At 50.1% G+C, this 25591-nt stretch overlaps 3 protein-coding genes and 1 non-coding gene across 5 annotated transcripts in view; 3 read left to right on the top strand and 1 right to left on the bottom strand.

Moving 5' to 3' along the window:
• Nucleotides 1–111: 111 nt before the first annotated feature.
• On the top strand, nt 112–17840 carry PRPF39 (pre-mRNA processing factor 39). Its single transcript, XM_048949168.1, has 14 exons — nt 112–228; nt 3566–3931; nt 4814–4939; nt 5578–5696; nt 5970–6137; nt 8272–8437; nt 8807–8914; nt 11210–11374; nt 11687–11813; nt 11907–12175; nt 12733–12917; nt 14288–14362; nt 14903–15023; nt 16357–17840. Exons 2-14 carry the CDS (start codon nt 3572–3574, stop codon nt 16408–16410), a joined length of 2043 nt encoding a protein of 680 aa, XP_048805125.1. The 5' UTR covers nt 112–228; nt 3566–3571; the 3' UTR covers nt 16411–17840.
• On the top strand, nt 12246–12331 carry LOC125695615 (small nucleolar RNA SNORD127). The gene has a single exon (XR_007378025.1). It is a non-coding gene; the product is annotated as a small nucleolar RNA SNORD127 (small nucleolar RNA).
• Nucleotides 17841–18243: 403 nt separating the features above from the next.
• On the bottom strand, nt 18244–22649 carry FKBP3 (FKBP prolyl isomerase 3). Its single transcript, XM_048949223.1, has 7 exons — nt 22539–22649; nt 22360–22461; nt 22048–22155; nt 21809–21944; nt 20698–20765; nt 19284–19381; nt 18244–18480 (listed from the first exon to the last, which is right to left on the bottom strand). Exons 1-7 carry the CDS (start codon nt 22647–22649, stop codon nt 18426–18428), a joined length of 678 nt encoding a protein of 225 aa, XP_048805180.1. The 3' UTR covers nt 18244–18425.
• A 63-nt stretch (nt 22650–22712) lies between these two features.
• The window catches only part of FANCM (FA complementation group M), a 62059-nt gene continuing 59180 nt past the window's right edge, over nt 22713–25591 (top strand). For both annotated transcript variants that reach the window (XM_048949115.1, XM_048949116.1), the window contains exons 1-4: nt 22713–23184; nt 23731–23903; nt 24600–24677; nt 25360–25518. In XM_048949115.1, the coding sequence (XP_048805072.1) occupies nt 22713–23184; nt 23731–23903; nt 24600–24677; nt 25360–25518 (882 nt within the window). The remainder of the gene's footprint in view (nt 23185–23730; nt 23904–24599; nt 24678–25359; nt 25519–25591) is intronic.

The raw sequence follows: 25591 nt of genomic DNA, 5'->3' as shown, positions 1-25591 counted from the left end.
TGCCTCCTCGCCTCGGGTTTCGGGGGGGGGGAGGGGAGCGCCGCCATTTGGCGGGCGGGCGGGGAGCGGCGCAGCGCATGCGCGGTCTATACGCGGCGCTCAGCGCGCGTGCGCGGCGCAGGCGCAGAAGGCGGTGCGCAGGCGCGGAACGTGGTGCGCGTGCGCGGCCCGCGCTCTTCTCTGAGGCCCGGCGCCGCGCGAGGAGGCTGCGCTGCTCGGCCCCAGGAGGTGGGTGCGGAACAGGGCCGGAGGGCGGCCGGGGTACGCCGGGCAGGCGGTCCCGGCCGAGGCCGGGCAGCGCGCTGGGGGCCGGCGGGGCGCGCCTCCCTCGCCCGGCGGCCCGGGCCGGCCTAGTTGGGCCTAGCTCGGCCTAGCCCAGCGCGGAGCGGCCCCGCGGTGCGGATCTGCAGCGGGCGGCCGGCCGGGAGGCGCGAGGCGGGCGGGGCGCGCGGCCCTCAGCCTCGTGCTGCCGATCGCTGCGGGAACAAACGGCCGCGCGAGGGGGGAAGGCGCTTCGACCCAGCTGTGCTGAAACGGGCGCCAGGTGGCCGAGCGGTGCCGTAACCGGGCGGCTCCGCGCCTCGCGTTCCGGTGCTCGCAGCGTGCGCCCCGCCGAGCCGTAACGTGTAACGTAACGTGTAACGTTATAACGTATTACGTGCTGTGGGAGCCGCGCGGCGCTGGGCCGGGAGTGCGGGCTGTTGACGGCCGTGCAGTGTGCGGGATGGGCCTCTGAGACCGGCTGAGAAATGGTTTGGGACCTGAGGTTATCCGGTACGGTGATCTGCCTTAGTGTGAGCCGTAACGACTCCGGGAATTAAGCTGTTCTGTTATGTGGCTGTGTGGATTTGTGGAAAGAGCTGCTTGTCTGTCTTTGTTTCCATCTTCTCTTTTCTCTCTCCCAACCTGAGGGCATGGCTGGACTTGAAGTTGAGTACAGAAGTGGGGAACATCCATCGCATCTCAGGAAAAGTGTACATTGTAAAATTGCTGTGTTTGTACGGGCAGCTTTATTGGGAGGAGGTTTTCACACAGAGGATGTTGATGCACTGGAACAGGTTGCCCAAGGAGGTTGTGGATGGTCTGAGACATCAGAAGGCTAACAGTTCATCATCATAGAATCCTAGAATGGCCTGGGTAGCAAAGGAGCACAATGCTCATCCAGTTCCAACCCCCTGCTGTGTGCAGGTCGCCAAGCAGCAGCCCAGGCTGCCCAGAGCCACATCCAGCCTGGCCTTGAATGCCTGCAGGGATGGGGCATCCACAGCCTCCTTGGGCAACCTGTGCCAGTGCCTCACCACCCTCTGGCTCAAAAACTTCCTCCTCATATCCAACCCAAACCTCCCCTGTCTCACTTTAAAACCATTCCCCTTGTCCCATCACCATCCACCCTCACAAACAGCTGTTCCCTCCTGTTTATAGCTCCCTTCAAGTACTGGAAGGCCACAATGAAGTCTCCCTGGTGCCTTCTCTTCTCCAAGTTAAAAGAAGAACTGGGAAGAACTGGTTCCCAACAAGGCAAACTGCTTGTCTTACACAGGGCATCCTCTCTGCTGGCAGGACAGCAAAGTCCTTTCCATGGTCAGGGTGTGGCTATTGGATTTCAGTTGTCGCATAAAGATACACATTTGAGTAGTTTTCCATAAAGGAAAGACACTGTTTAATGATTTGCCTGATGATGTATCCGGTAGGGAGCTGAAATAATTCTTTCTTTTTAAGTAGCAGTTAGAAAACTTACAAAGGAGATCCACATGGACCTTTTAGAACTACTTCAGAGTCAGCTGACGTGGTGAGCTGTTCGGCAAACATCAGCTGTTAGCTCAGGCAGTGAAGATAGGGGACAGGCATGTTTCCTTTGCCAAATTTTTTTCCATTCTGTTACTGGTGGCTTAAGAATTCTGGAGATAAGAAATGGGGGTGGGACTTTTTTTTTTTTTTTAAAGAATTTGTTATCTTACTCTGTAAGGACAAGCTGGGATGGGTTTGTCATTGGGATGTGGCTTGAGCTGAGAGCCAGGCTGGGTGATTCCCCCCAGTGGCTTGCAGAGCTTGGCAGGGGCTGGAGGAGGGCAGGGCAGCATCTGGCAGCGAGATCAAAGTGAGGAGTGGGAGGCAGGCAGAGTCTGTCCTGAGGGGCAGGAGGAGGCTGCAACCACCTGGCTTCTGTGTGACCACACACAAGGAGCTGCTGACGTGTCTGTTGTGGCCCACTGGTGTGTATGGGTGCCTTTAATGCTCACTGAGTCTGCAGCTGATAGTAGCTCTGCTCTCTGTGAGGTTATCACCTGGGCCACTTCAGGCAGGCGGTGAGGGCGCCCTGAGCATGGTGCTGTGCTTTAACCCGGCGTGTGGCTGAGCAGCACATGGCTGTTTGCTCACTGCCCTCCTCTCTCAGTGGGGAAAAAAGCCAAAGAGTTCATGGGTTGAGATAAAGCTGGTTACTAAGATAGAGAGAAGAAAAAAGCATAGCAGTTGTGACTATATATACGTGTACGAGTGATGCACAAGCAGTTGCCACTCACCAACTGATGGCCCCCAGCGAGTGGAAGAAAGCAAGATGAGCTCTCGCCCCTCAGAACTCTCCTTCCACTTGATGCCACACACTGTGCAATCTCCCTTTGGCCGTTTTAAGCCAGCTGTCCTGATTCTGTCTCCCCCCAGCTCCTTGGGCCCCCAGCAGCCCTCACTGAGAGGCTGGGATGGCCTCTCTACAGCACTGCTTAGCAACAGCTACAAGCTGTGTTACCAACATTGTTTTTGTCCGAGAATCAAAACAGATTCATTTTGGCAGAAGATGCTGATCTGTACTGAGCAGGAGAATTCTTTTTTGATGTATAAATTTTAATGGATTTCTTTACTTGGAATAAACTGACGCCACAGTCATAGATGAAAGCTGTATTTGTTCACTTTTATACCTTGATAGTTCCTTGTGATAACGATGTGGAAAATCCACAGCGACGTGTTTGTGTCCCTGTGTTCAAATGCAGGGCTGGTACTGGCACTGGACTGTGAGTGGGGCTGAGAGAAGCAGCTGTAGTTGGTGGAGGTTTGCGATGAGAGGAGTGCAGGGAGCATTGGTTGAAATCAGGAGATATCGGGCTCAAGTGCAACCCTCTTCCATCTGATGGTGGAAGGATCTGTTCAGACTTTTGTTTCTAGTTAAACTAGAAACCATCCTCAGGTTGTTGAGGGAAAATCCCAATTTTTTTCTGAGCTTTTTAGGCTTTTCAGAACCTTCTGCACTCGCTCTTTAGAACAAGAGAGAGATTGACATGAATTCATTGCTTTCAAGATAACAAAATGGGTGGATCTGTATGGCCACAGCTCTTTATTTTGTAGCTCGACCCAGAGATGCTTCACAGCAGCCAGAGCCAGCAGGCAGCTTTCTGCTGTCAGTAATGTCTGTTTGGAATAAGTGGTTCCCTTTAAATGGAAGCACTCACAGCTCTCACTGCCACTTCCTGAAGTACTGTGGTTGAATTAATGACTACACGGGCTGCTGTTTCACAGCCAACTTCTGCTTGAATCTTCACTGCTTGAGTATGAAATCTTTTTGTTTCTGTAGGACAGCATGGAAAACTCGACTATGCAGAACTCAGATAATACAGAGGAGGAGAAGACAACAACAGCAGCGGCTGTAAGCAGTGACGGCACTGGCAATGGTGCTGAAACAGCAGCAGAAGAGCAGAATATGGACTTCAGCACGGAAATTATGAGTGTAACTGAGATGGAACAATCACCTGATAGTTCCCCTGGCCTGAATGAAGACAACACGCAAGAAGAGGGGGAAATTCCAAATATTGGGAGTTTACAGACAACAGATATTGAGGCTGGCTTCCCTCCGGATTTTGACAAGTTCTGGAAAGTAGTAGAGGACAATCCCCAGGATTTCACAGGATGGGTCTATCTACTGCAGTACGTAGAGCAAGAGGTTAGTGTGTGCCCCTGCCTCCTTGGCAGAAGCAACCAAAGAAAACCAAACTAGCTCCTGGATGTTCCACTAACAAAAAAAACTGTATGTCAGGCTTTGGTGTGCACTGCTTTAAGGTGGTTGTCAAGATCATAAGATAACAGCTATTTTTGAGATGATACTGAAACAATAACTAATTTGAAAACGGGAATAATGTGGTTTTTTGTTTGTTTGTTTTCACTCTCGCAAGAATTTTGTTCCAGCTTCCAAAGGTGAAAGTATCTTTGCACTTAGTTTTTGATAGTAAACAATCGGCTGTAATGTAAACAGAAAATTCTTGCTGGCCTTTTGAATGCTGTGCACTGGAGCACAGTCAGCATTACTTAAAGACACGTTGATTGTGCTCGACTTTTGTAACACCCTTCTCAGTTTTTAATTAGACTAAGCTGTGTGTAACCTGCTGTGTGTTAGTTGGGTCCTGCTTAGCCACGTGCACCACAACAAACAGGGACCAGTGTCTTTTCTCATGAGAGGCAGATAACCTGTGGGGCTTCTTGCAGCAGGATATGTGAAAACAGAAGTTTATCTTGTTGCTTGTTTAGCCCGTGTAAATTCACACACACACACACAGTGCATGGCTGTAATGTCCAAGTGATTCTGTCTAAGGAGGTCTCTGAACTGCAAATGAAGTGGCCAGGAAAGGTTTCTGAGGAAGCTTTGTTGTATGTTTGCCCTGTTCTTAGACTTGTCTTGGTCAGTCTTTGGGTGGGCTTAGTGCATTAGGTGTGACTTTGGTCTGATGGCACCTGATGCCAGGACAAGACGCTAGCTACATGCTTGTTTTGTTCTTCAAACTTGGTGTTGGAAACAGTCTGTTACCTTTTATTTTGTGCTTCTTTGCAGAACCACTTGCCAGCTGCCAGGAAAGCCTTTGACAAGTTTTTCACACACTATCCATATTGCTATGGGTACTGGAAGAAGTATGCAGACCTGGAGAAGAGACATGACAACATCAAGCAGTCCGATGAGGTACGTAGGTAGCTGGATGAAGCTGTTGCCTCTGATCCTGTGAGCCAAATAATGACTGAGGTACCACAAGTCATTTGGCTGCCAGAACCTGCCGTGTACGGTCAGGTTTGTAGGGATTTTGTTTGCACTTGTCACTTCTGTGGCATTGTAGCTAATGTTTTCTCTCTTTGTTGGCAGGTGCGTTAAACCTCTACAGTTTGTCAAGCTTTGCAGTGCAAGCCTCTGTATTACACTGCAGCTTAACAAGTAGGGCAGGGCTTTTCTCTCACTTACATTTATTACTCATTTTCAAAAGAATATAGTTGGTTTGCTGGTCACAATTGCTCCATCTTATTGCATTTTTGGTCAGACGCTGTCAATGATGATCTAATGGGTCTGTGCCCTATGGTCTATACCCCAAAGCCTGCCCACACAACCTGGTCAGAATGCAGGGACCGCTGCGCTTTGAAGATCAAGACCTGCACGTGGAGATCAGAACATTGCCATGTTCTATCCAACCTCCACCCGAATGGTAATGGTAGATTATTTAAACAAAATTCCAGTAATTAGTATTTCTAAGGTTCACCGGATAACACAGTGTTGCCTCTCTATTAGGACACCATTAAGTATTTGAAGTACAGTTCACCTTCTCTTCATAGGTTTATCGCAGAGGGCTTCAGGCAATTCCTCTTAGTGTTGATCTTTGGATACATTATATAAACTTCTTAAAAGACACCTTGGACCCTGATGACCCTGAAGCTAACAGTACTATTCGAGGGTAAGTTGAGAGCAGAGCAAATGGTGTGAGAAGGATGTGTGTGGTTGCATTGTGCAGCCAGAGGAGTGTGTCTGAGCTGAGGGCTGGAGGAGGAGCTGCGAGTGGAAACCTCCTCAACTTCTAGAGAAACATTCTCAATTTCTTGCATCTGATATACAGCAGATAATTTTAAGTAAGCAGTTGAAGTATGATTGCAAGTAAATGAGCATTTTTCTTAGAACTTTTCTTCCTTGCTCTATCATTGCATCCAGAAACAACTAAATTATTTTTCAGAGCCTATGAACATGCAGTTTTAGCTGCTGGGACAGATTTCCGTTCTGACAGACTGTGGGAAATGTATATAAACTGGGAGGATGAGCAGGGAAACCTGAGGGAAGTTACATCCATATATGATCGTATCCTTGGAATTCCAACACAGCTCTACAGTCATCACTTCCAAAGGTAAAGAGGAACCAAAGATGTAGCTAATGCTGTGAGTTTCTTAACTGTGTGCAAACCTACTTCTTTGCATGTGAAAATGGTCACCTGGAGCAACAGTTTAAAATAGTTCTCTTTTATTTATTCATACATATTCACTAGCTATTTTAAAGTGCTGGTGCACATTTTAGGAATATGGTTTTAGATTAGATCTTAAATTCTTCTGCAGATTAAAAGAATGCCTTGGAATTGTCAGTCTTTGGAAAAAAAAAACAATCATAGAATGAAAGCTCTTGTAGAATGAGACCCTTTTAGAACTTAATACCTCATGCAGTGCTCACGTGTGGCAAAACACTTTTGTAGAATCACAGAATGGCCTGGGTTGGAAGGGACCTCAAGGATCACCATGCTCCAACCCTCCTGCCACAGGCAGCATTCCCAGCCACTAGATCAAGTACCAGATCACAGTGCCCAGGGCCCATCCAACCTGGCCTTGAGCATCTCCAGGAATGGGGCACCCACAGCCTCTCTGGGCAGCCTATGCCAGCTCCTCACCATCCTCTCAGTGAAAACCTCCACTGACATCTACTCTCAATCTCCCTTCTTTTAGTTTAAAACTGTTCCCCTTTGTCCTACCACTGTCTGCCCATGTAAAAAGTTGACTTCTCTCCTGTTTATAATCTCCCTTTAAATATTGGCTGGCCACAGTGATATCTCCTTGCAGCCTTCTCTTCTGTAGGCTGAACAAACCCAGCTCCCTCTGCCTTTCCTCACAGAAGAGGTGCTCTAGCCTCTGATCATATTAGTGGCCTCCTTTGGATCCTCTCAAAGAGCTCCACGTCCTTCCTGTACTGGGGGCCCCAGACCTGGACACAGGACTCCAGATGAGGGCAGAGTAGAGGGGGACAATCGCCTCCCTCTCCCTGCTGGCCACCTCTCTTTTGATGGAGCCTAGGATACCATTGGCCTGAGCTGCAAGAGCACACTGCTGGCTCATATTCAGGGACCCTGAGTCCTTCTCCACAGTGCTGCCCTCAGTAAGGTCTTCTCACAGTCTGTACGCAGACCTGGGATTACCCCAACCCGAGAGCAAAACGTTGCACTTTGTATTGTTGACCCTCATTAAGTTCACACATGCCCACCTTTTGAGTTGGCCAGGATCTGGTGTGACTGGGTGACCAGTCTGGTAGATGAGGGAAGGGCTGCTGATGTCTTCCTAGACCTCAGCAAAGCCTTTGGCATGATCTCTCACAGGCTGCTTCTGGGGAAACTGGCTGCCTGTGACCTGGACAGGTCTGCCCTTCTTTGGGTAAGGAACTGGCTGAGGGCCGTGCCCAGCGGGTTGTGGTGAATGGAGTGAAGTCCAGCTGTGACCCGTTTCAAGTGGTGTCCCCCAGGGGTCGGTACTGGGGCCCATCTTGTTTAATATCTTTATTGATGACCGAGTTGAGGGCATTGAGTGTATCCTCAGCAAGTTTGCAGGTGACACCAGGTTGTATCAGAGGAGGTTTAGGTTGGGCATGAGGAAGAACTTATTCTCTCAGAGCAGTCAGGCACTGGAATGGCTGCCCAGGGAGTCACCATCCCTGGCAGTGTTTGAGAGGTGTCTGGATGAGGAGCTGTGAGATGTGGGTTAGTGCTTGTAGTGATGATGATGGGAGGGCAGTTAGACTCGATGATCTTGTAGGTCCTTTCCAACCTTGTGATTCTATGACTCTGTGATCCCTCTGGATGGCATCCCTTCCTTCTGCCATATCAACTGCACTACTGAGCGTGGTGACATCATGTTGTTTAAGCATAAGTAGAAATGCTTAGCTAAGTTACAGATAGCTGAGCTCTACATTAGTGTGGAGAGATTAAGAGAGAACCAGAAGCCCTGGTTAAGTTATGCACTGATCTTCCTTGTAATTTCTGCAGATCTAAGTGGTTTGTTTTCATTATTTAAGTTCATAATTCCATTTTTCTTTGAAATGTGAAACTCATGAACATCTGATACATAGTAGAAGGTTTGTTCTGTGTATTTGTTTTCAGCAGTGTGTGCTCACTGGTGCTCCAGATCAATGAGGTGATTTAGAACCCGACAGGATTTATTGTGCCATGATGATGTGTGTAAGCATAAAATGCCAAATTAGCAATGATGTGTTCTGACTACTTGTAGGTTTAAAGACCATGTCCAGAACAACTTGCCTCGAGACCTGCTGACTTCTGAGCAGTTTATCCAGCTGCGCAGAGAGCTGGCATCTGTGAATGGCCACACAGGGGGCGACGCGTCGGCTGGCGACGACCTGCCCTCGGGTACCGAGGATATCACTGACCCTGCCAAGGTACATATGCAGAGAGTTTCTGTCGGGATCTCTTCCCTTACTCTTGCATATCACTGCTCCTTGCCTCATGCTGTAGACAGACAGCTTTTGTCTGTAGAGCATGCTCTAACAGCACTTCCGTAGGTGTCAAAGAAATGGAGCTCATCTTTAAGATAAGACCAAAACTTCACGTAGAAAACCTTTAGTTGGGTTGCACTAAGAACCAAGGCATCATCGGGGTAATACTCCTCCCTCCCCCAAGCTGTGTTGTGCAGCATTTAATGCATCCGTGCTACTTTTGATTTACGCATAGTTCTGTTGTCTTAAAGTGTGTTTACAAAGCTGATGCAGCGTCTCCTTGTGTTACATTTCTGAACAATTGTGTTTTAGCTAATCACTGAAATAGAGAACATGAGGCACAGAATCATTGAGATTCATCAGGAAATGTTCAATCACAATGAACATGAAGTCAGTAAGAGGTGGACATTTGAAGAAGGGGTAAGTTTGTTTTTTCTTCGTAAGGCGGCACGCGAGAGTTCTGAGCGTAAGACTGGGAACTCAGAGCTTGAGTAACAGTGAGGCCTTCAGTTTAAGCTCTTGTGGGACTTTGAGTAAAGATCTCGCTTCACTTCTTGCTCTTCTTATCACAAGCAGCTTGTGGGGCCGGCTCTGTCACCTGAGGTTGAAAAAGCCTTTAAGCAGTATTTGCAGAGGCAGGGTCGTATGGCGCTGAGCCGCTCTGTGCACACAGGTGCTGTGCAGTGCTGTGGTGCTGCAGTACTGCCTGCCTGATGGGAGAGCTGGGCTCCATGGTCCTCAGAGGTCCCTTCCGACCTTCCAGCTGGGTGGTGCTGTAATTCAGCCCTGCTTTGTGCGTGCAGTGTTACACAGTAATTGGAATTGCTGTCTTCTGCCTTCGTTGATTTAAAAGGAAGGCATATCCTAAAAGAAAAAACAGATTTTGGTTTGCCTGTGTATTTTCGGATTATATTCTTGCATCTAAAATCATTTAGCTTTTGTTTTCCAGAAGTAACCGTCATTAACATGCTGCTCCCATGTGTGACATGTTGAAAGTAGTTAATTAAAGTAATAATTCGATCACAGCAAGTAGAAAACACTTTGTGTAGAGTTAAGTTGAACTCCTTTAGGCAAAGTAGCCTGAGGCTTTCAGTTCTGGGTGTTTTCTGGTGAGCTGGTACTGTGTTGCAACACTGAAAGGAGGAACAAAGAGCACATTGTGCTCAAGAATTTCGGGTGGGATGGTCGGAGATTCCTTAATGGCCTGCATGATCTCAGACCTGTTTCTGTGTTCCTTGCTGTGCTTTGGTAAAGTAGGCAAGGTGCTGTACATGCCAAGGGAACTCAGATCTGCGGTTCCGTGGCCCATCCTAGCAGGCAGCCAGCTGCAGTGAATGGAAGCACAGCTTGGAGGGCTGTCACCAGTTAGAGGTGCTGCAGGATCTCCTTTGTGCCAGGTGTCTGTCCTGGAGGGAGCAGAGATACAGAGAGCTTCTCAAGAGGAAGTGAGGCTCAGGTGTGCTGTTGGGTAGCACAGAATGGTGGTGAATGGAGCTGTCACTGGCTCAGGTTTACCTACAGGTTTCCGAAGCTTCTGAGAATGCTCTAAGTGTGGATGTGCCATGGAAAGTGTATTGGAAACAGGTTATTTTGTAACAGTTCTGGCCAGAATCTCTACCTGCTCTACCAAGAGAGCATCTGCTGTGTAGACATTAACACTTTGGATCTACGGAGTGTGTAAAGTGACATTAAATGTGTCTTCACAAAAGAGATGGGGAAGAAGTGCAGCAGATGTCAGGGAGTGATAGAGGCCTCACAGCCCTGTGTTACTTTTAGTTTTTAGCAGCAACAATGTATGTGGATTTATCACCACAACAAACTACTGGGGCTCACAGTAGGATTCAGCAAGGATCGCAGAGATGATGGGCTTTAAATTTGGAGTGGCCTTAAAGGGGTTGAATATTCCTCCTTAATTGTGATAACACTTGTAATAATGCAACACTTGAGTGAATGAGTGTATACTGAGGTGGAGCTGCAGTATGGGTGATAAATAATCAAGTAAAATTAAATGTGAAGAGAAAGAAAGGACATCTCTGGAAGGATGCTTTGCCATGCTTAGTTTAGAGCAGCGTTTATACTTCCTGTGCTGAGCTCAAGTCCAGCCCAGCTCTTGCTGGCAGCAGTGCCAGTGCAGTCACAGGATCAGGACAGTGTAGGTTGGGGGGGGACCTTAAGGATCGTCATGGAGCTGCAGCCACAGGTCAGGCTGCCCAGGATCCCATCCAGCCTGGCCTAGCAGTCTCACTACTTATGGAGTCATCAGCTTACTTTAAACATTTGATACGGAATTCAAATCAATGCTGTCTTCCCTTGCCATGATCCTCAACCAGATGTGGAAGTTGACCTGTAGGATGTTTATTAGTGCAGTGGTGAGTGTTTGGACAGTATGTTTGTGCACAGTAACTGTTGCTTATAACGTTGCTGTTAGACTGCAGTGGAAGGGTTTGCAGGGTCATTAAGTTTGTCGCCTTCTTCAGATGCTGTGTATGTCTGCACTCAGAAAGCTTTCAGGGTAAACCAAGCTCTAGACTAACATGTAGCCATCAGCCACGTTTCTCAGTTAAGTGGGATCAGCCCACTTGACTTGAATAGGTGATAAGGTACCATTTTGAAGTCCTGCTATACAATGCCATTACTTGAATGGTGTGTGGTTGGTTTTTGACCGGCTTGCCTGTGTGCTTGTTAGTCTTACCTCACGTCCTGTGGTTGTTGCAGATAAAGAGGCCTTACTTCCACGTGAAACCTCTGGAGAAAGCTCAGCTAAAAAACTGGAAAGAGTACTTAGAATTTGAGATAGAAAATGGGACGCATGAACGAGTTGTGGTCCTCTTTGAGAGATGTGTTATTTCATGTGCCCTCTATGAGGACTTCTGGATCAAGGTAAGGGAGGTGGTTGGCCACTGTTCCCATGGCATACGCTGACCTGGTGACTAACCTTTTGTACTCTTGTCGAACGTTGTTCATATATAACTATATCTGTTGCATTAGGAGATGGTCTGCTTGCAACCAGATTTGACTGCTGCATATGCCAACTTCGTTGCCTCTCTACGTCCTTCCTTACAGAAACTAGTCTAGTGGTTCAATAAAGGTGCTGAATGGGTTTAAACAAAAGAATTTTATCCTTCTGTCCTGTACTTAAAGGCAAACGTAAGCTGTAAAATTATTCAATCTCTGCTCTGTTTTCAACTATAGTATGCCAAATACATGGAGAATCATAGTATTGAAGGAGTGAGGCATGTCTACAGCAGGGCTTGCACAATACACCTTCCTAAGAAACCGATGGTTCACATGCTGTGGGCTGCCTTTGAGGAACAGCAGGGTAAGAGCAGGGTTGGCTTCTCCTGGGAGCGGTTCTGCTGGAAGGAAGCGGTTGGAAGTGTCATATTTTAAAGCGTCTCCCCTGGTGTTTTAGGCAACATCGATGAGGCGAGGAGAATCCTGAAGACCTTTGAGGAGTGCATTCTAGGCCTGGCCATGGTTCGCTTGCGCAGAGTGAGCTTGGAGCGCAGGCACGGGAACATGGAAGAAGCCGAGCGCCTGCTGGAAGAAGCTGTTAGGAATGCCAAGTCAGTTAGTGAATCCTCATTCTATGCCATCAAATTAGCTCGGCACCTCTTCAAAGTACAGAAAAATCTTCCAAAGGCAAGAAAAGTGCTGTCAGATGCCATAGAAATCGACAAAGTATGTGTTCTTTCCTTGCTGTACTAAAAACAAAAACAAACCGGTCTTTTTTTCCCCATTTCTTAAAATATGGCAACAATGATGACAGGTACTGTAACTGTATGTGATGTTTCGTTACTGCGTGGAGACACCAGTCCCTCTAAACTGATGTTGCCATATTTGCAGTTTGCAGTTGTAACTCTTTAGTGGGAAGTGGGGTTTGCTTCATTTTGCCTTTTAGGAGTAGTAAAACGTGATGGAAGTGTTCCTGTCTCGAGGCAAATCAAACTGGTCACATAGGCATTGCTCCTGGATTGCTTTGTGTAACTGCTGCAGCCCTGCTGGCTCCACACAGCACCTGTTTTTGGGGTGTTGGATCACTTCGATCCTTTTGTGCACCAAACCAGGTCAAAGATGACCAGTATGAAAACAAAATGCTGATGTTGGCTGCTCTGATGTATCCTCGTGCTGTTATGGAATGTGTTCAGTAGATACACAGTCTGTTAAATACCTGATGCAGCAGGTTGACAAGTTCTGATCTTATTCCTTCTTTCTTCTTTTTTCTTTTTTTTGTACAGGAAAATACAAAGCTGTACCTCAACTTGCTTGAAATGGAGTACTGTGGTGATCTCACACAAAACGAAGAAAACATTCTGAGCTGTTTTGATAAAGCTGTTAATGGCTCTTTGTCTATAAAAATGAGGGTTACGTTTTCACAGCGGAAAGTGGAATTTCTTGAAGATTTTGGTTCTGATGTAAACAAGTAAGATACAGTGTGTGCATTGGCCAAATTAAGGTCACGGAGTGCCTGTGAAAGTGGCAGGGCAGGGATGGCTTAGTGCACCCTTAAAGCTGTTTATTTCCACCACAGCTCCTTCTGGAGGTGCGGCTGCTTTTCCACACTGAAGTCCTACTTTGAAGTAGGAATCTCTGCTCTGAAAATCAGCCCTTTTTTCTGCAGTCCCTCAGGATGCCTCAGAGTGAGCTCTCACCACCCGTAACTTCCTGCTGTAGTTTTCCTCCCCTAAGATCTCTGAAGGAGGATGCTTCCCAAAGAGTTCTGTGGCTGTTACATGCACTGCTGTGCCCTGTGAGCAGCTGCTTGAGATCCCAAAACTACAATGTTGGTTTTTTCCTTCCCCTGCACTTAGAAGTGTTAGCAGTGCCATACGCTTCCATGGCAGAATCATGTAAGAGTGCAGCTTTTACTGAAACACTAGATAAGCTTTATGTGTCTTGATTCTCTATTGTAAAATAAGCTCTTGTTTTTATTTACATTTTGCAGCTAAGTAACTGGGCAAGATGAAGCAGGAGTTAATCTTTCTGCTGTGTGTTTTTAGCAATAGCTGTCCTCAACTTGTGCTGGCTCTGAGTGTTGTGGCTCACATGGCAGCTGGGCGCTGCAGCGTTCAGGTCTGAAGCAGACCAAACAAAGGGAAGTGTAAAGCTTGCAAACAGTACTGCAGGAGGAAGAATAAGAGCAAGAAACGTTTTTCTCAGGAGCAGTACTGGCAGATGAAGCATTTTGCATTTGGTGCCTTGTGAACTGTAGCATGATCAGCTGCAATGATAGTGAGTTTGAATTAGGAAAGGAAGTGAGACTTCTGCTCAGCAGCACGCAGTCATCCATAAAGCAGCAGTGGCACAGCTCAGGTGGGCTGCAGCACATTACTGGTCCTTCCCTGGTGGAGGAAAGCCCTTACATTTTCTGCTGCAGGTTTCATTCTGTATAACACTGATGGCCAGTATTTAAAGGCACGTCCAGTCCTGAGCATCAGTGCAGTGTGGTGCAGCAGCACCAAGGTGACGTGACGCCGTTGCTGGAAGGAGCAGCATGTTTTGGAAACCTCTGTGAAGTTTGGCTATAAAAGAACTGCAGGCAGTGTGAGGAGTTGAGCAAGTTGGGGATTTGTCAGCTAACGGTTCTGAGAAAATTCTTGCTGTGCTTTATGGAATCTCCCTTCAAATTAAGATGTGGAATTTGCTTTGTTTTTCCTTGGCTTTTCAATCCGTTGGTCACTGGGGTAGAATGTTGTAGTATTTCTACATTTTGAAGTAGACGTTTTAAAAGGATTGCTTGTGCTTAAAATGTTAACATGGTGAGCAAAGCACTTTGTGTTTTTTATCCTTCAGGCTTTTGGATGCATATGACGAGCACCAAGCACTTCTGAAGGAGCAGGATACTTTAAAGAGGAGAGCAGAGAACGGGTGGGTAGCCTGATGTGTAAGCTAACTGGGTGGATGGTGTACTGCCCCGATGTATTGTCTGATGCAGAAATACTGCAGGGAGCAGCCTCTGAGGCTGGTGGTTTGGGGTTGGTTTTTATTTCTTTGCTACTTTGTGGAATAAATATATTTGTCTTTAAAACTGACTGCAAGAACAAAATTGCTGCTTTCTCGCTTAAAAGCGAACCCTAGGGCTGCACTGAGGGTTTAAATCCTGGGAGATTTCCTCTGTAAGTGATTACAAGTCAGATTTAGTTCCACTAAAACTAAAGAATGCTGGTAAAAGTAACAAAAGCTCCAAGTAGGGGCATGGAGTTGATGTCTCAGTTGGAGCACCAGCATGATTTAAACAGCAGGCTGTTCTGAGGCAGCGTACATCACTGTCCTCCTCAGAACCTTGCTGCATTATCCCATTAACAGGATGCTGAATTTGGAAATGCTGCTCACTCCTGTCTGTGGCAGCATTTCTCACTGGTGTGCACAACGTAAGGCACCCTTCACAGGCATGTGCTGACTTTGCAGATCGGAGGAGCCAGATGAGAAGAAAATGCTCACAGACGAGCAAACCATGGCATCAGCACAGATGATGGATGGAGACATGCAGGTCAATCAGGCAGCATACAACTATAATGCCTGGTATCAGGTGAGGGTTGTTTTTTCTTCCTGCTGCACACGTTTGGATGTATGCAAGCTGTTGTTTTCCTGGGGACTTCTCTTTACCTGTGGCCAAGTGTCAGTCGTTAAGGAAAAGCTGGAATAAAGCCTCATCTTGCTTTTGTTGCTCTTTATCCTGTAAGTGTAGAATAATTCTCTGTAGCGTGGGGCAGATAACAGCTTGGTGACTCTTCAGATGAAGGGAAGCACAGCAGCACCTAAGGAGAGTTTTCATCGTTAACTTCTCCAGCTGGTGCTTCCTGTAACATCTCTGTGTGTGCTCCTGCCCCAGTACCATGTGTGCGAGATCAGAGGCTGTTCCTGCATGGCATTTTATCCCCTGTTGGGACACAGGAACGTAGTAAGCTTGGTTTCCTCTTGTTGCTGGGCCTGTGGTGCAGCACCTCCAGTGCACGCTCTGCTTGCTTCTACACTAACAGCTCGTTTTGTGTCTTGGCCAAGGGGAGGATTACAAAGTCAGAGCATCGAGACTTGCCCTGTCTGTATGAGGTTAATCCTGAAGGTGAATAGTGCTGCTCCTCGTCAGCAGGGATGTGCATCACGTGCTGTGGGCTTGGAGTGCATGGCCTTGTTCTGAGTAGCAGAGGGGCAGCTGAAACATTTGCTTAAGCAGTGCAATGGAAACTTGTTTTTAGCTGCAGGAGCCCACCAAGCCAATGAGAGCAGTGTTCCCAGATACACAGGCAGCTGTGTAACTTGTTCTAGAACTGTCTGCCTTAAGGACAAATGTTCACTGCAAAGCCAGGTGGGGAAAGTTGTGTCAGCTGTGGAAACCAGTCTGTGCTGGGTTAGGGGGAGAGCCCCTGTTGGAGTCAGAGCCACAGGAGGAGCAGACCTGTGCCCTTCCTTGGTGAAGGTCTCTGTGCTGTTGTTGAAGTGCTGAGTTCATCCCTGAGTGCTTGTATTTCAAATCATGTGGAGATCAGACAGAAGCCCTCTCTGACTGGATGGACAAAAACATCCCAGGCAACAGTGTCTGCCTTGCTCTGTTATTGCAACTGAAGCACAGCTGCTCTTGTAAGGTGGTTCAGAGTTGACGGGCCTTGCACTGCAGGGAAGGCCTGCAGCTGTTCCACCCTTTGTATCAGACTGAGATTCAGGAGCACGCAGAGCTCCAAGCAGAAGGTGTTGTGGATGTGACACAGAGCAACTGACACCTGTGTGGCTGCAGGGGCTGCTGTGATCAGAGCAGCTGATAGGACGAAATGCTGAAGCCCTGTGTGCCTTTCTGGAAAGAAGAGCATCAGCTTAAAGCAGCAAGGCATTCTGACTTATTTATCTCATGTCTTTTTGTGTTCTAGTACAATTACCAGAACGCATGGAATTATGGACAGTATTATTCTCCTTCAACTTGATCAGAAGAGCGAGTGAAGTTCACTGTGCAGTATCAACAAAGAGTAAAATATATTTTTCTAAATTAGGGTTGTGAAAGAACTGTTGTAATACCTGCTTTTTGGTCTTTTGCATGTAAAATGAGCTGATGTTCACAGGGTATGTGTGAAGCAAGAATTGTGTGCTGGTAACTGATAAAATTGGTATCTGTACAATTCTAGTTTACCATAAATGCATTTTTTTTAATTCCCTGCACTAACTTATGGAGCTGTCTGAAGCATTTTGTTCAGTCTCGTATCGATCCCTGCACAGGGCTGACCCTGGCTGCCCACCAAGCTGTTCCCTCATTTCTCCTCAGCCCACATGGAGAAAGTGTGATTTCCCAACAGAACCCCACCACCTCGTGTGCTGAGGTCTCAAGGACAGGAGATTGCTCACCCTTACCACCGTGGGCAGAACAGACTCAGTGTGTGGAAGATGAATTCATAACAGAGCGGGGCAGTGAGAACTAAAAGCAAACGAGAACGCTTTCCTGCCGCTCCCCTTCTTCCCAGCTTCAACGTCTGCCTCATTCTTCTTGTATCTAAGCCGTAGGATTTCCTCCTCTGCTCCTCCTTCCCCTGCTCTTCCCAGCCCCAGGGTGGCCCCTTCCCTTGCCTTGCCTTCAGGAGCTCCTCCCACGTGGCCGCAGGCAGTGATGCAGGACCTCATCTGGGCTGCAGCCCTCCTGCACCGTGGTGGGCCGCTCTCCCTGGGCTGCAGCAGCTCTGCGTGGTCCCTGCGTGCTGAGGCACAGCCAGCGCACAGCACCTCCTGCCCCCTGCTGACCTCGGGGGCTGCTGCCCACTTTCGCCCCCCTCGCACAGCTGCTGTGCAATGTTGAAGCCTTTCTTCAGTGCAGGCTCACAGCAGTGCAGGTGGTGCAGCTCGCTGACTGCGCCTTGGATGGAGGCGGTGCTTGGGGCGACCCTGCAGGCACCATCCTGCCCCACAGGCCCAATGCGGTGCTGTGGATCTAAGCAGTGAACCTCCCTGTTTTAAAGCAAGCAGTTCTTAGGTCTGTCGGCCCCAGAAGCTGCCCTGGGAGAGGAGCAGCTCTTTGCCCTGTTCTGCTCTCCTTCCCAACCAAAACTTCACCCATTTCCATGGTGCGATGCTGTTCTGCCCCGGTGAGCAAATCCCAGATTGCTTTGTTGTAGGCTCGTGGCTGAACCTCTTCAGATGGAGGTGGCAGCCTCTGAAAGCTGTGATGTGTATTTTCTATTCCACGTGGGGGGGTCAAAAATTAAAATGCAGTGCAAAATGATGTTGCATTCTTTTTTTAAGAAGCACAAACTGTGTTTGGGATGATTTTTGTATCTAGAGTTTTTCATGTACACAATGTGAGCAAACTTTTTTCATTTTGATCAAAGTGATCATTCTCATTTTCGTAATAAAAGCAAGGAATTCAGCAGTTCTTGGAGCTTTCTTGGATGTCCTCATTCACACTGAGAATAAATGCCAGTTTTGTTCAAAAAAACAAAGATTGAGTGCTGTAGTTACAGAAACACCTCAAATTCGAGGTGGGTCGACAGCAGCCCTAACAGTTTGGAATGTATTTAAAGGAGAAATTTCCCACCTCTAACCAACAGTGCTGGTGAGTGCTGCTGCAGCTGCACTGTGATGAAGTCGGGAGAGAAAGGCAGCTCAGGATTGAAATGAAGGCATTTCAGTTATGGGTCAGCACTGAAGGGACTGAGGTTGGCAGGGACACTGACTGGCAGTTCAGAGGGAGCTGCTTCTACAGTAACTGGAGCTTTGTGCATTTCCCCCCTAGAGCAAGAGAAGGTGGGAGGCAAGCAGACACAATAGAACAGTTGCGTGTATAAACAATGTTTTCTTTAGTGGTGTGTTACTGTACAGCAGTTGGGGGGAGCAAATCTGATTTCAATACAAGGCCACAGTTGTAGTTATATCCTGAAGTTACGAGAGCAGAACTGCAGCTGTCAGAAGCTTTCTTGCTCAAATGCATTCCCAGCAGCAAAGACAAACCTTCATTTCACTCAATATCCACCAATTCCACTTCAAAGAAGAGTTTTGCATTTGGTGGAATTCTGTTGGCACAAGTTAAGGAAACTGAACGAGGCGGTTACCAGCTCGTGGGGCTGAGCAATGGTTCAGCACCTGTTCTGCTCAGTGTCTGGTTCACATTTCCTGGCCTGTGTTAACATCCTGACTTCAGTGTGGAACCACAGCTGCTGCTCAACGACAGCGGTCATGAGACATTCAGTAGCAGGGCTGCAGGCGAGCTGCTACTAAAACACACTTTCATTACTGTGATTCCTCTCCACCTGAAGTTTTACCTTCACTGCTGAGTGTTGTCTCCCCTTGTGGGCAAACTGCCTCATTTCAAGATACGCTGCCGTAAATTTGCTTGGACAACACTTCCAGCTACCAGACGTAAGGTTAAAACAGGAGAGCAATCCCTAATAAGCAGCAGGAAGGGTTGGTAAAGAATCAACAGGACCACTCATTCAGCTGTGATTTCAGCTGTATCCAGAGCTGCTGCTCTGCAAGCTCCAACACTACAGCAGCAGCTTCTCCCAGCTACACTGGCTGTTATCTGTGCTTTTGCTGCGTTCAGAAGGAGCTGGAGGAAAGAAAAGGTAGAAAACAATGAGAAACCTTTGCTGCATGCTGGAATGCAGCAATGTGGACAGAAGGTTTTCTTCCAACAAGTGAGCAGTTGGATCCATCACTTCGTGACACTTATTTATATCCCCCAATGCTCTGAGCCTGCTCTAAGCAGCAAGTGAACACTTTGCCCTGCGTCCCTGCCTGCAAAGCACATCCTTCTGCCAAGCTGCATTCCCAGGGCACTTAAAATAGCAGTGAGTTATTGATTGTGAAAGGATACTTAGCATCCGGCTGCCCTTTCTTGCCATACGCCCACTCAGGTTCAATTTCCAGCTGAGCCTTCTCTCCTTTACTCATAGTTAAGAGAGCTTCATCCCACTACAGACAGACCAAAACAAAAGAAAACACAACAAAGTCTTAAAGCACCACCAACAAAAAAGCGCTGATCTGCTTCTCACCTCGTTTCTACAAAGCTCAGTTTGATAGAACAACTTCTTCCAGCATTTCACCCCCCCAGTGCACGCTGTAAGGTACCTCCTCATTCCTTCCAACTGAGGAAGCATTTACCCACAGCTGCTGTTGGCACCAACCCAATCTGCACAGGCCTGGGCCGTCCAGCACAGCTCAGCCCCATGGATCCATGTAGCAAACGTGCTGCTGAATCAAAGAAGTGAACATGCCTGCTTAAGGGAACTATGCACGGCCTCAGAACACGTTTTGGAGCTGAACACTGCTTGTACAGCACTGAGAGGTTTTGTCTTTGCTCCGTCTCCACCTCTCAATCTCCCCCCTCTCCTGACCACGGATCAGTGCTCATTGAGGTCTGCTCTTAAATGCCAACTTTACATCAGTCCTCGTCCCTCTTTGAGACTGCCCTACCAAAGCCAGCAATCATTTGAGCACCACATCAGCACCACAACAAACAGCTGCTCCTCATGGCCTGTAACCGATGAAGGGCCCTCTGCGAAGGTGAAGGATGCCACAGGAGCATCAAACCCAGTGACTAAAGAAAACCCCACTACTTCTGCAGTGCTGGCCACGTGCCTGAGGCTGCTTCCCCTCCCCAGTTCCACCCAGCAAGGCTGCCTTTCTGCAGAGCAGCTGCACGGAAGGTCACACATGTGAACAGATACAAAGTCAGGTCAGCATCAGATCCCTCCTGTATCCTTATCTGCCACAGACAGCCAAATTCAGCACAGGCTCAGCACTGCTCTGCTCTGTGCTGGTATCTCCCCCACACAGCCGAGCACACCAGTACCTGCGGGCTGAAGATTTAAGCAAGCAGGTGGATCTGCAGAACAGTTCACAGCATCAAAAGCACAACTCTGTACACGACAGCAACCAGAATATGGAGGCTCAGCACACAAAGCAGCACTGAGGCAAACAGAAAAGATGCTGACAAAAGCCAATCTCCTGGTTGCTCAGAGCACACAGCACTGCGGCAGCTGAGCCTGGGAACCCGATCATCTCTGTGCTGCAGTGCTGTGCAGACAGCAAGGGGCTGCGCTCCCCCCGCACCGCTGCAGGTGGATGGATGCACCGGAACGGACCAACAGCACGTCCTGCTGATGGCAGAGCTTTCCCCTTTTCACCTCAGCAGGGAACAAACCAGCTCCAACTCTGCATTGCAGCCATGTAACTGAAGGCTGAAAACTCATTGGGTCCCGAGGGAATCGGCACTGATTTGTACTTACGCCTCTGATAACTTTTCCTATGCCGACTTTGAAACTTAAAGGTTTGGCTGCTTTCTTCTTCTTTGAACCTGAAAGACAGTTTTACATTTATGTGCTTTAACATCACACGCAGAACTTTATCTGGAATTACTGCTGAGGTCATGCTTTAAATAAATACCCATCCTCCTTGTATCACCTCTAGGAACTATCAGATTTTTAGGATAAAATTCAGTGTTGTGCACTAAAAACACCATTAAATGTTCAGGTTGCATGCTGACACACATCTTCCACATACCGACCCACTGAACCTAAGAGAGTCAGTTCTGAATTACTAGATTCGATGGCACATCTCATAGATGTGTTACTGAAACAGCAGAGCCAGCAGGGAACCGATTCCGCTGTGAATGCTGCAGAAGTGTTTTAAAGCAAGCAATGAATCACTGGCAGTTCTGAGCACTGGCAGTTCTGGGCAGCACTGCTGGAAGGGCTCCTTGCTCTTCAGTGTCACACACCTGAATTCTCCGATTGGGGTTGGAACCAAATGATCTTTAAAGGTGCCTTCCAACCCCACCATTCCATGAGTGCGCATTATCAGCACACGTCTGTGCTCTGATGCCCCGTCCACCCCTGGAGGTGTTGAAGGCCAGGTTGGATGGGGCCCTGGGCAGCCTGGGCTGCTGTGAAATGTGGAGGTTGGTGGCCCTGCCTGTGGCGGGGGGTTGGAGCTTCGTGACCCTTGAGGTCCCTTCCAACCCGGGCCGTTCTGTGCTTCTGGTGTTCTACAGGAGACTGCTTCAGAGCTCTGCTGCTCCAGTGCTCCCACAGTGCAGGTTTTCTTACATAAGCACACCAATTAGTGTCTCATTAGAGAAGCTAACCACGCTGTCCTGTTCCACAGATAGGAAAGCTCTCCATTCAGACCCCATCCTTCACCCCAAGCAGCTGCAGCACTGCTGGAAGCACTGCACTCAGTGCCAGCTGTGGCTGCGGGGACAGCAGAAGAGCAGGAAGCAGCCATGTCACACTGCAGCCCACAGTAACGCCCAGCACCCACACAGCCCAGCTCAGTTCCTTCCACGAAGGCAGGCACAAAGGCTCACAGGGCGCACGCACAGCACACACGCAGCCTTACTGGTCTGGATGTTGGTGTCGAAGACGGTTCCGTCCTGCAGCTTCCCGGTGTACCAGCAGTGCACGGTGTCTCCTTTCTTTGGGAAGTTGGTTTTGTCGCCCTTCTTTAAGATGGATTTGACGTACTTCGGCGGCCCCTGATTGCAGAACGGTTCCGATGGCAGCGCTCCGCCTCCCCCCCTCCGCCCGCCCCCCATTTGCGGGCACGGCGTGCGGCTCCCCGGCCGCGGCCTCACCGACCTCCTCCGTGGGCTCCTCGGCCTTCGCCGCTTTCTCCTTCTCCTTCTCCGCCTTGCCGGGCTTCGCCTTCTCCGCCGCCGGCTCGGCTCCGTCCGTGCCCTTGAAGCGCTGAGAGCCGCGGGGCCGCAGCTCCATCACGGCCCGCCCCGCACCCGGCGCCCCGCACCCGGCGCCCCGCACCCGGCGCCCCGCACCCGGCGCCCCGCACCCGGCGCCCCGCACCCGGCGCCCCGCACCCGGCGCCCCGCACCCGGCGCCCCGCACCCGGCGCCCCGCACCCGGCGCCCCGCACCCGGCGCCCCGCACCCGTACCTGCGTGAGGAACAGCTGCGTGTAGGCCGCGATCAGCTGCTCCTTGTTGGCCGTCTTGGCCACGTTCTTCACCTGCCCCAGCAGGCGGTGCTCGGCCAGGAACTGCAAGGACAGAATCGGGCTGAGCGGGGCCGGCCTGAGCGGGGTGGCTGGGGGCCGGGCGCCGCGCCGTGCCGTACCGCCTGCGCCGCGTGTTCCTGCAGGAACTTGATGATGTCCTTCTTGGGCAGCGCCTCGCTCCGCAGCTCCTCCGCGCTCCAGGGCTGCGCGGGCGCCGTGGCCGCCGCCATCTTCCCGCCGCCCCGCTCCTCCTCCCGCAGCGCAGCGTCCGCCCCGCCCCGCGCGGGCTCGCGATGAGCGGCGGCCGGCAGCGCACGCTGCTCGAGGCGTGGCGGCGGGCCGCGGGCCCCGCGTTACAGGCCGGGCGGGACGCCGCTGTTAACAACGACAACAACGACGATGACGACGAGCTGCTGGCGGCCGCGGCCGCGGAGCTGGACCCGAACCCGAGCCCGGGTCCCGAAGCGGCGGCCAGCGGCTTCTGCTCGGCTGCGGGCGCGCTGTGGATCTACCCGAGCAACCGGCCGGAGCGCTCCTACCAGCTGCGCATGGCCCGCGCCGCGCTGCTCGCCAACACGCTGCTGTGCCTGCCCACCGGGCTGGGAAAGACCTTCGTGGCCGCCGTCGTCATGTATAACTTCTACCGCTGGTTCCCGTCCGGTAAAGTGCTCTTCCTCGCGCCCACCAAGGCGCTGGTGGCTCAGCAGATGGAGGCGTGCGCTCAGCTGATGGGCATCCCAGGGCGGGACATGGCCGAGATGACCGGTAGGGCGGCGCCGCGGGGCGGGTCGTGGCTGAAGGGAGCCGGGGGCAACGGGGCTGGAGCGCGGGCGGCCGTGCGCGGAGCCGCTCCGCCCCGGGGCCTCGGCTGCAGTGCGGGGCTCCGGGCGGATGGGAGCCGCTGGCAGAGCGCGGAGGAGGGAGCGGAGATGGCGGGGACGCCTGGAGCGCCTCCCGACGGGACGGGCTGAGAGCCCCGGGGCCGTGCGGGCGGAGGAGAGAAGGCTGAGGGGATCCGAGTGGGGCCGGGCTCTGCTCCGTGGTGCCCAGCGCCGGGACGAGGAGCGGCGGGCACGGACTGGAGCCGGGGAGATCCGTGCGGCCGTGAGAAAGTGCCGTGAGGGTGGCACCGAGCCCAGAGAGGTGAGGGAGTCTCCTCTGCACCGACCCAAAGCCGCCTGCGTGCTCTGGGTGCAGCTGCTCGGGAAACTGCCTTCACGTGGCGTTGGACTGGAGGAGCTCCAGAGCTCCCATCCGACCCCATCAGGTCAGATTCCATCTTTCCCACCCCTAACGGCTCCTCGTTTCCAGGTGGGACGCAGGCCCTGAGCCGCAGGGAGCTGTGGGCCAGCAGGAGGGTTTTCTTCCTGACCCCTCAGATCATGGTGAACGACCTCAGCCGAGGAACGTGCCCTGCTGTGGAAATCAAATGCTTGGTCGTTGACGAAGCCCACAAAGCTCTGGGGAACCATGCCTACTGCCAGGTAACACTGCGGGCCCAGCCCTGCGCTTGGGTTGCAGTTACACCAACATCCCTTCTGTCCTCCATAGCAGTTTGCAGTTGTACGGAGATCTTTCAGTTCCTTTGTTTGTCTGCTCTCTGCCCGTTGCTCAATCAGTACGTTGATCTTAAGTATAATTTGTGTTGAGACTTGATAAGGTGATTCCTTGGTGCTGCTTTGCTGTCCTTGAGCAGATCTGAGATGGGGAGGGTTCAGGATTTTGCTTGTTAGCAAAGAGTTTGTCGTGTTATCTCATCTTAACCTCCATGGATCTGTGAGTGAAGGCAAAGCTGCTGCTCTGTAAGCTGGAGAAGCTGACCGTGTGTCCGTGAGCTGTTTGCTGTGCCCCTGTAGGGGAAAGGAGGTGGCTTTGGTGCCTGTTTGACGTGCTGTGCTGGAGGACGGATGTTAGCTTGATAACTGAGAGCAGTGCCTGCTGCTTTGCCTCCGCTGCAGTTTTCTTCTTCTGTTGCCCTTTTACTTTTCAGAGCTATAGCAAGTTAGGTGTCAAAGACTTGGAGCTGATCGGTTATCTGATTTCCAAGTAACGTATAAAACCTTTCCTGAAGACATGTTGCTGTTTGACACACTGCTGTGTCACAGAGCCAAAGCATTCGCCACCTTCTGTCTCCTGCCCATCCCTGTGTGGGTGCTGATGTGGACCCTTCCTGTCTGCAGGTCGTGAAGGAGCTGAGCAGATACACCAAGCAGTTCCGGGTTTTGGCCCTGAGTGCAACGCCAGGCAGTGACACCAAGGTGAGGGAGCTGGAGCTGAACGGGCTCTGCTTGGCAGCACATGTGGGATATTGAAGTCAGGGGAGTTGTAAATCAAAGCTGAATCGCTTCACCATCCATGGGTTCTTCAGCATTTATCTTGGTCATGTAGACTCTGAATTAATTACTGCTGTAGGCTCTGTTCATTATTTCTGCCCTTCCTCAGAGGAAATGTTATCTTCTGTTCTTTGAGAATGCAAACCTACCAGAGCCAAAGAAAACATACAGCTCATGCAGAATGTTTCTTGTATTCCCCTCAGCATTGTTTGCTGTGTGAAAGTAAGTTGGGCTGAGGTTTGCACCAAAGGCAGATGGACGTCCAAACCCACTGAAAGGGAAAGCTCTGCCATTTAATTACCACGTGGGGCTGTGGGAACCTTCCACCCCATCTGTGCTGTGGGTCTGCGATCCACCACCTCCCTGGGGTACCCAGCCCTAAGGGAGGGCTCTGGCACTCCAGCCCTCGTGCCGCTGCAGTGTTTGTTAACATACTGTTTAAAATCTTCAAGTTGAAGGTTTTTACATTTCAGTTTTTGCATAGTGTGTTTTCCTTGATGTGCCATTCAAAGCTGTTTAAAAGTAGTTATTTTCATGACGTGTTGACTTGCATGGTTGGGATATTAACACAAAGATGTGCTCTTTTGTTTGGTGGCTTTTCCCACAGGCTGTGCAGCAAGTTGTTTCCAACTTACTCATTGCTCAGATAGAGCTGTGTACTGAAGATTCTCCAGAAATTCAGCCTTATTCTCATGAGCGGCAAGTGGAAAAAATCGTCGTTCCTCTTGGTGAAGAGCTGGGTGGGATTCAGAGAGCTTACATCCACGTGAGTCCTTTCCTTTCCTTACTGTTAAATGGGGCTGTCACCAAGTGTGTACTTCATAGGACCACAGCATGGC

The sequence above is a fragment of the Lagopus muta genome, chromosome 6, assembly GCF_023343835.1.
Source record: "Lagopus muta isolate bLagMut1 chromosome 6, bLagMut1 primary, whole genome shotgun sequence".
Lineage (NCBI taxonomy): Eukaryota > Metazoa > Chordata > Aves > Galliformes > Phasianidae > Lagopus > Lagopus muta.
This window is presented reverse-complemented; position numbering and strand designations above follow the sequence as displayed.

Excerpts from the sequence above, each read along its gene's own strand:
- PRPF39 (XM_048949168.1), top strand. The coding sequence starts at position 3,572 with ATGGAAAACTCGACTATGCAGAACTCAGATAATACAGAGGAGGAGAAG. Across the intron at positions 12,176-12,732 it reads ATGCCATAGAAATCGACAAA|GAAAATACAAAGCTGTACCT; the intron begins GTATGTGTTCTT and ends TTTTTTGTACAG. Across the intron at positions 15,024-16,356 it reads ACTATAATGCCTGGTATCAG|TACAATTACCAGAACGCATG; the intron begins GTGAGGGTTGTT and ends TTTGTGTTCTAG.
- FKBP3 (XM_048949223.1), bottom strand. The coding sequence starts at position 22,649 with ATGGCGGCGGCCACGGCGCCCGCGCAGCCCTGGAGCGCGGAGGAGCTG. Across the intron at positions 21,945-22,047 it reads CCGAGGAGCCCACGGAGGAG|GGGCCGCCGAAGTACGTCAA; the intron begins GTCGGTGAGGCC and ends TTCTGCAATCAG. Across the intron at positions 20,766-21,808 it reads CGACACCAACATCCAGACCA|GTTCAAAGAAGAAGAAAGCA; the intron begins GTAAGGCTGCGT and ends ACTGTCTTTCAG.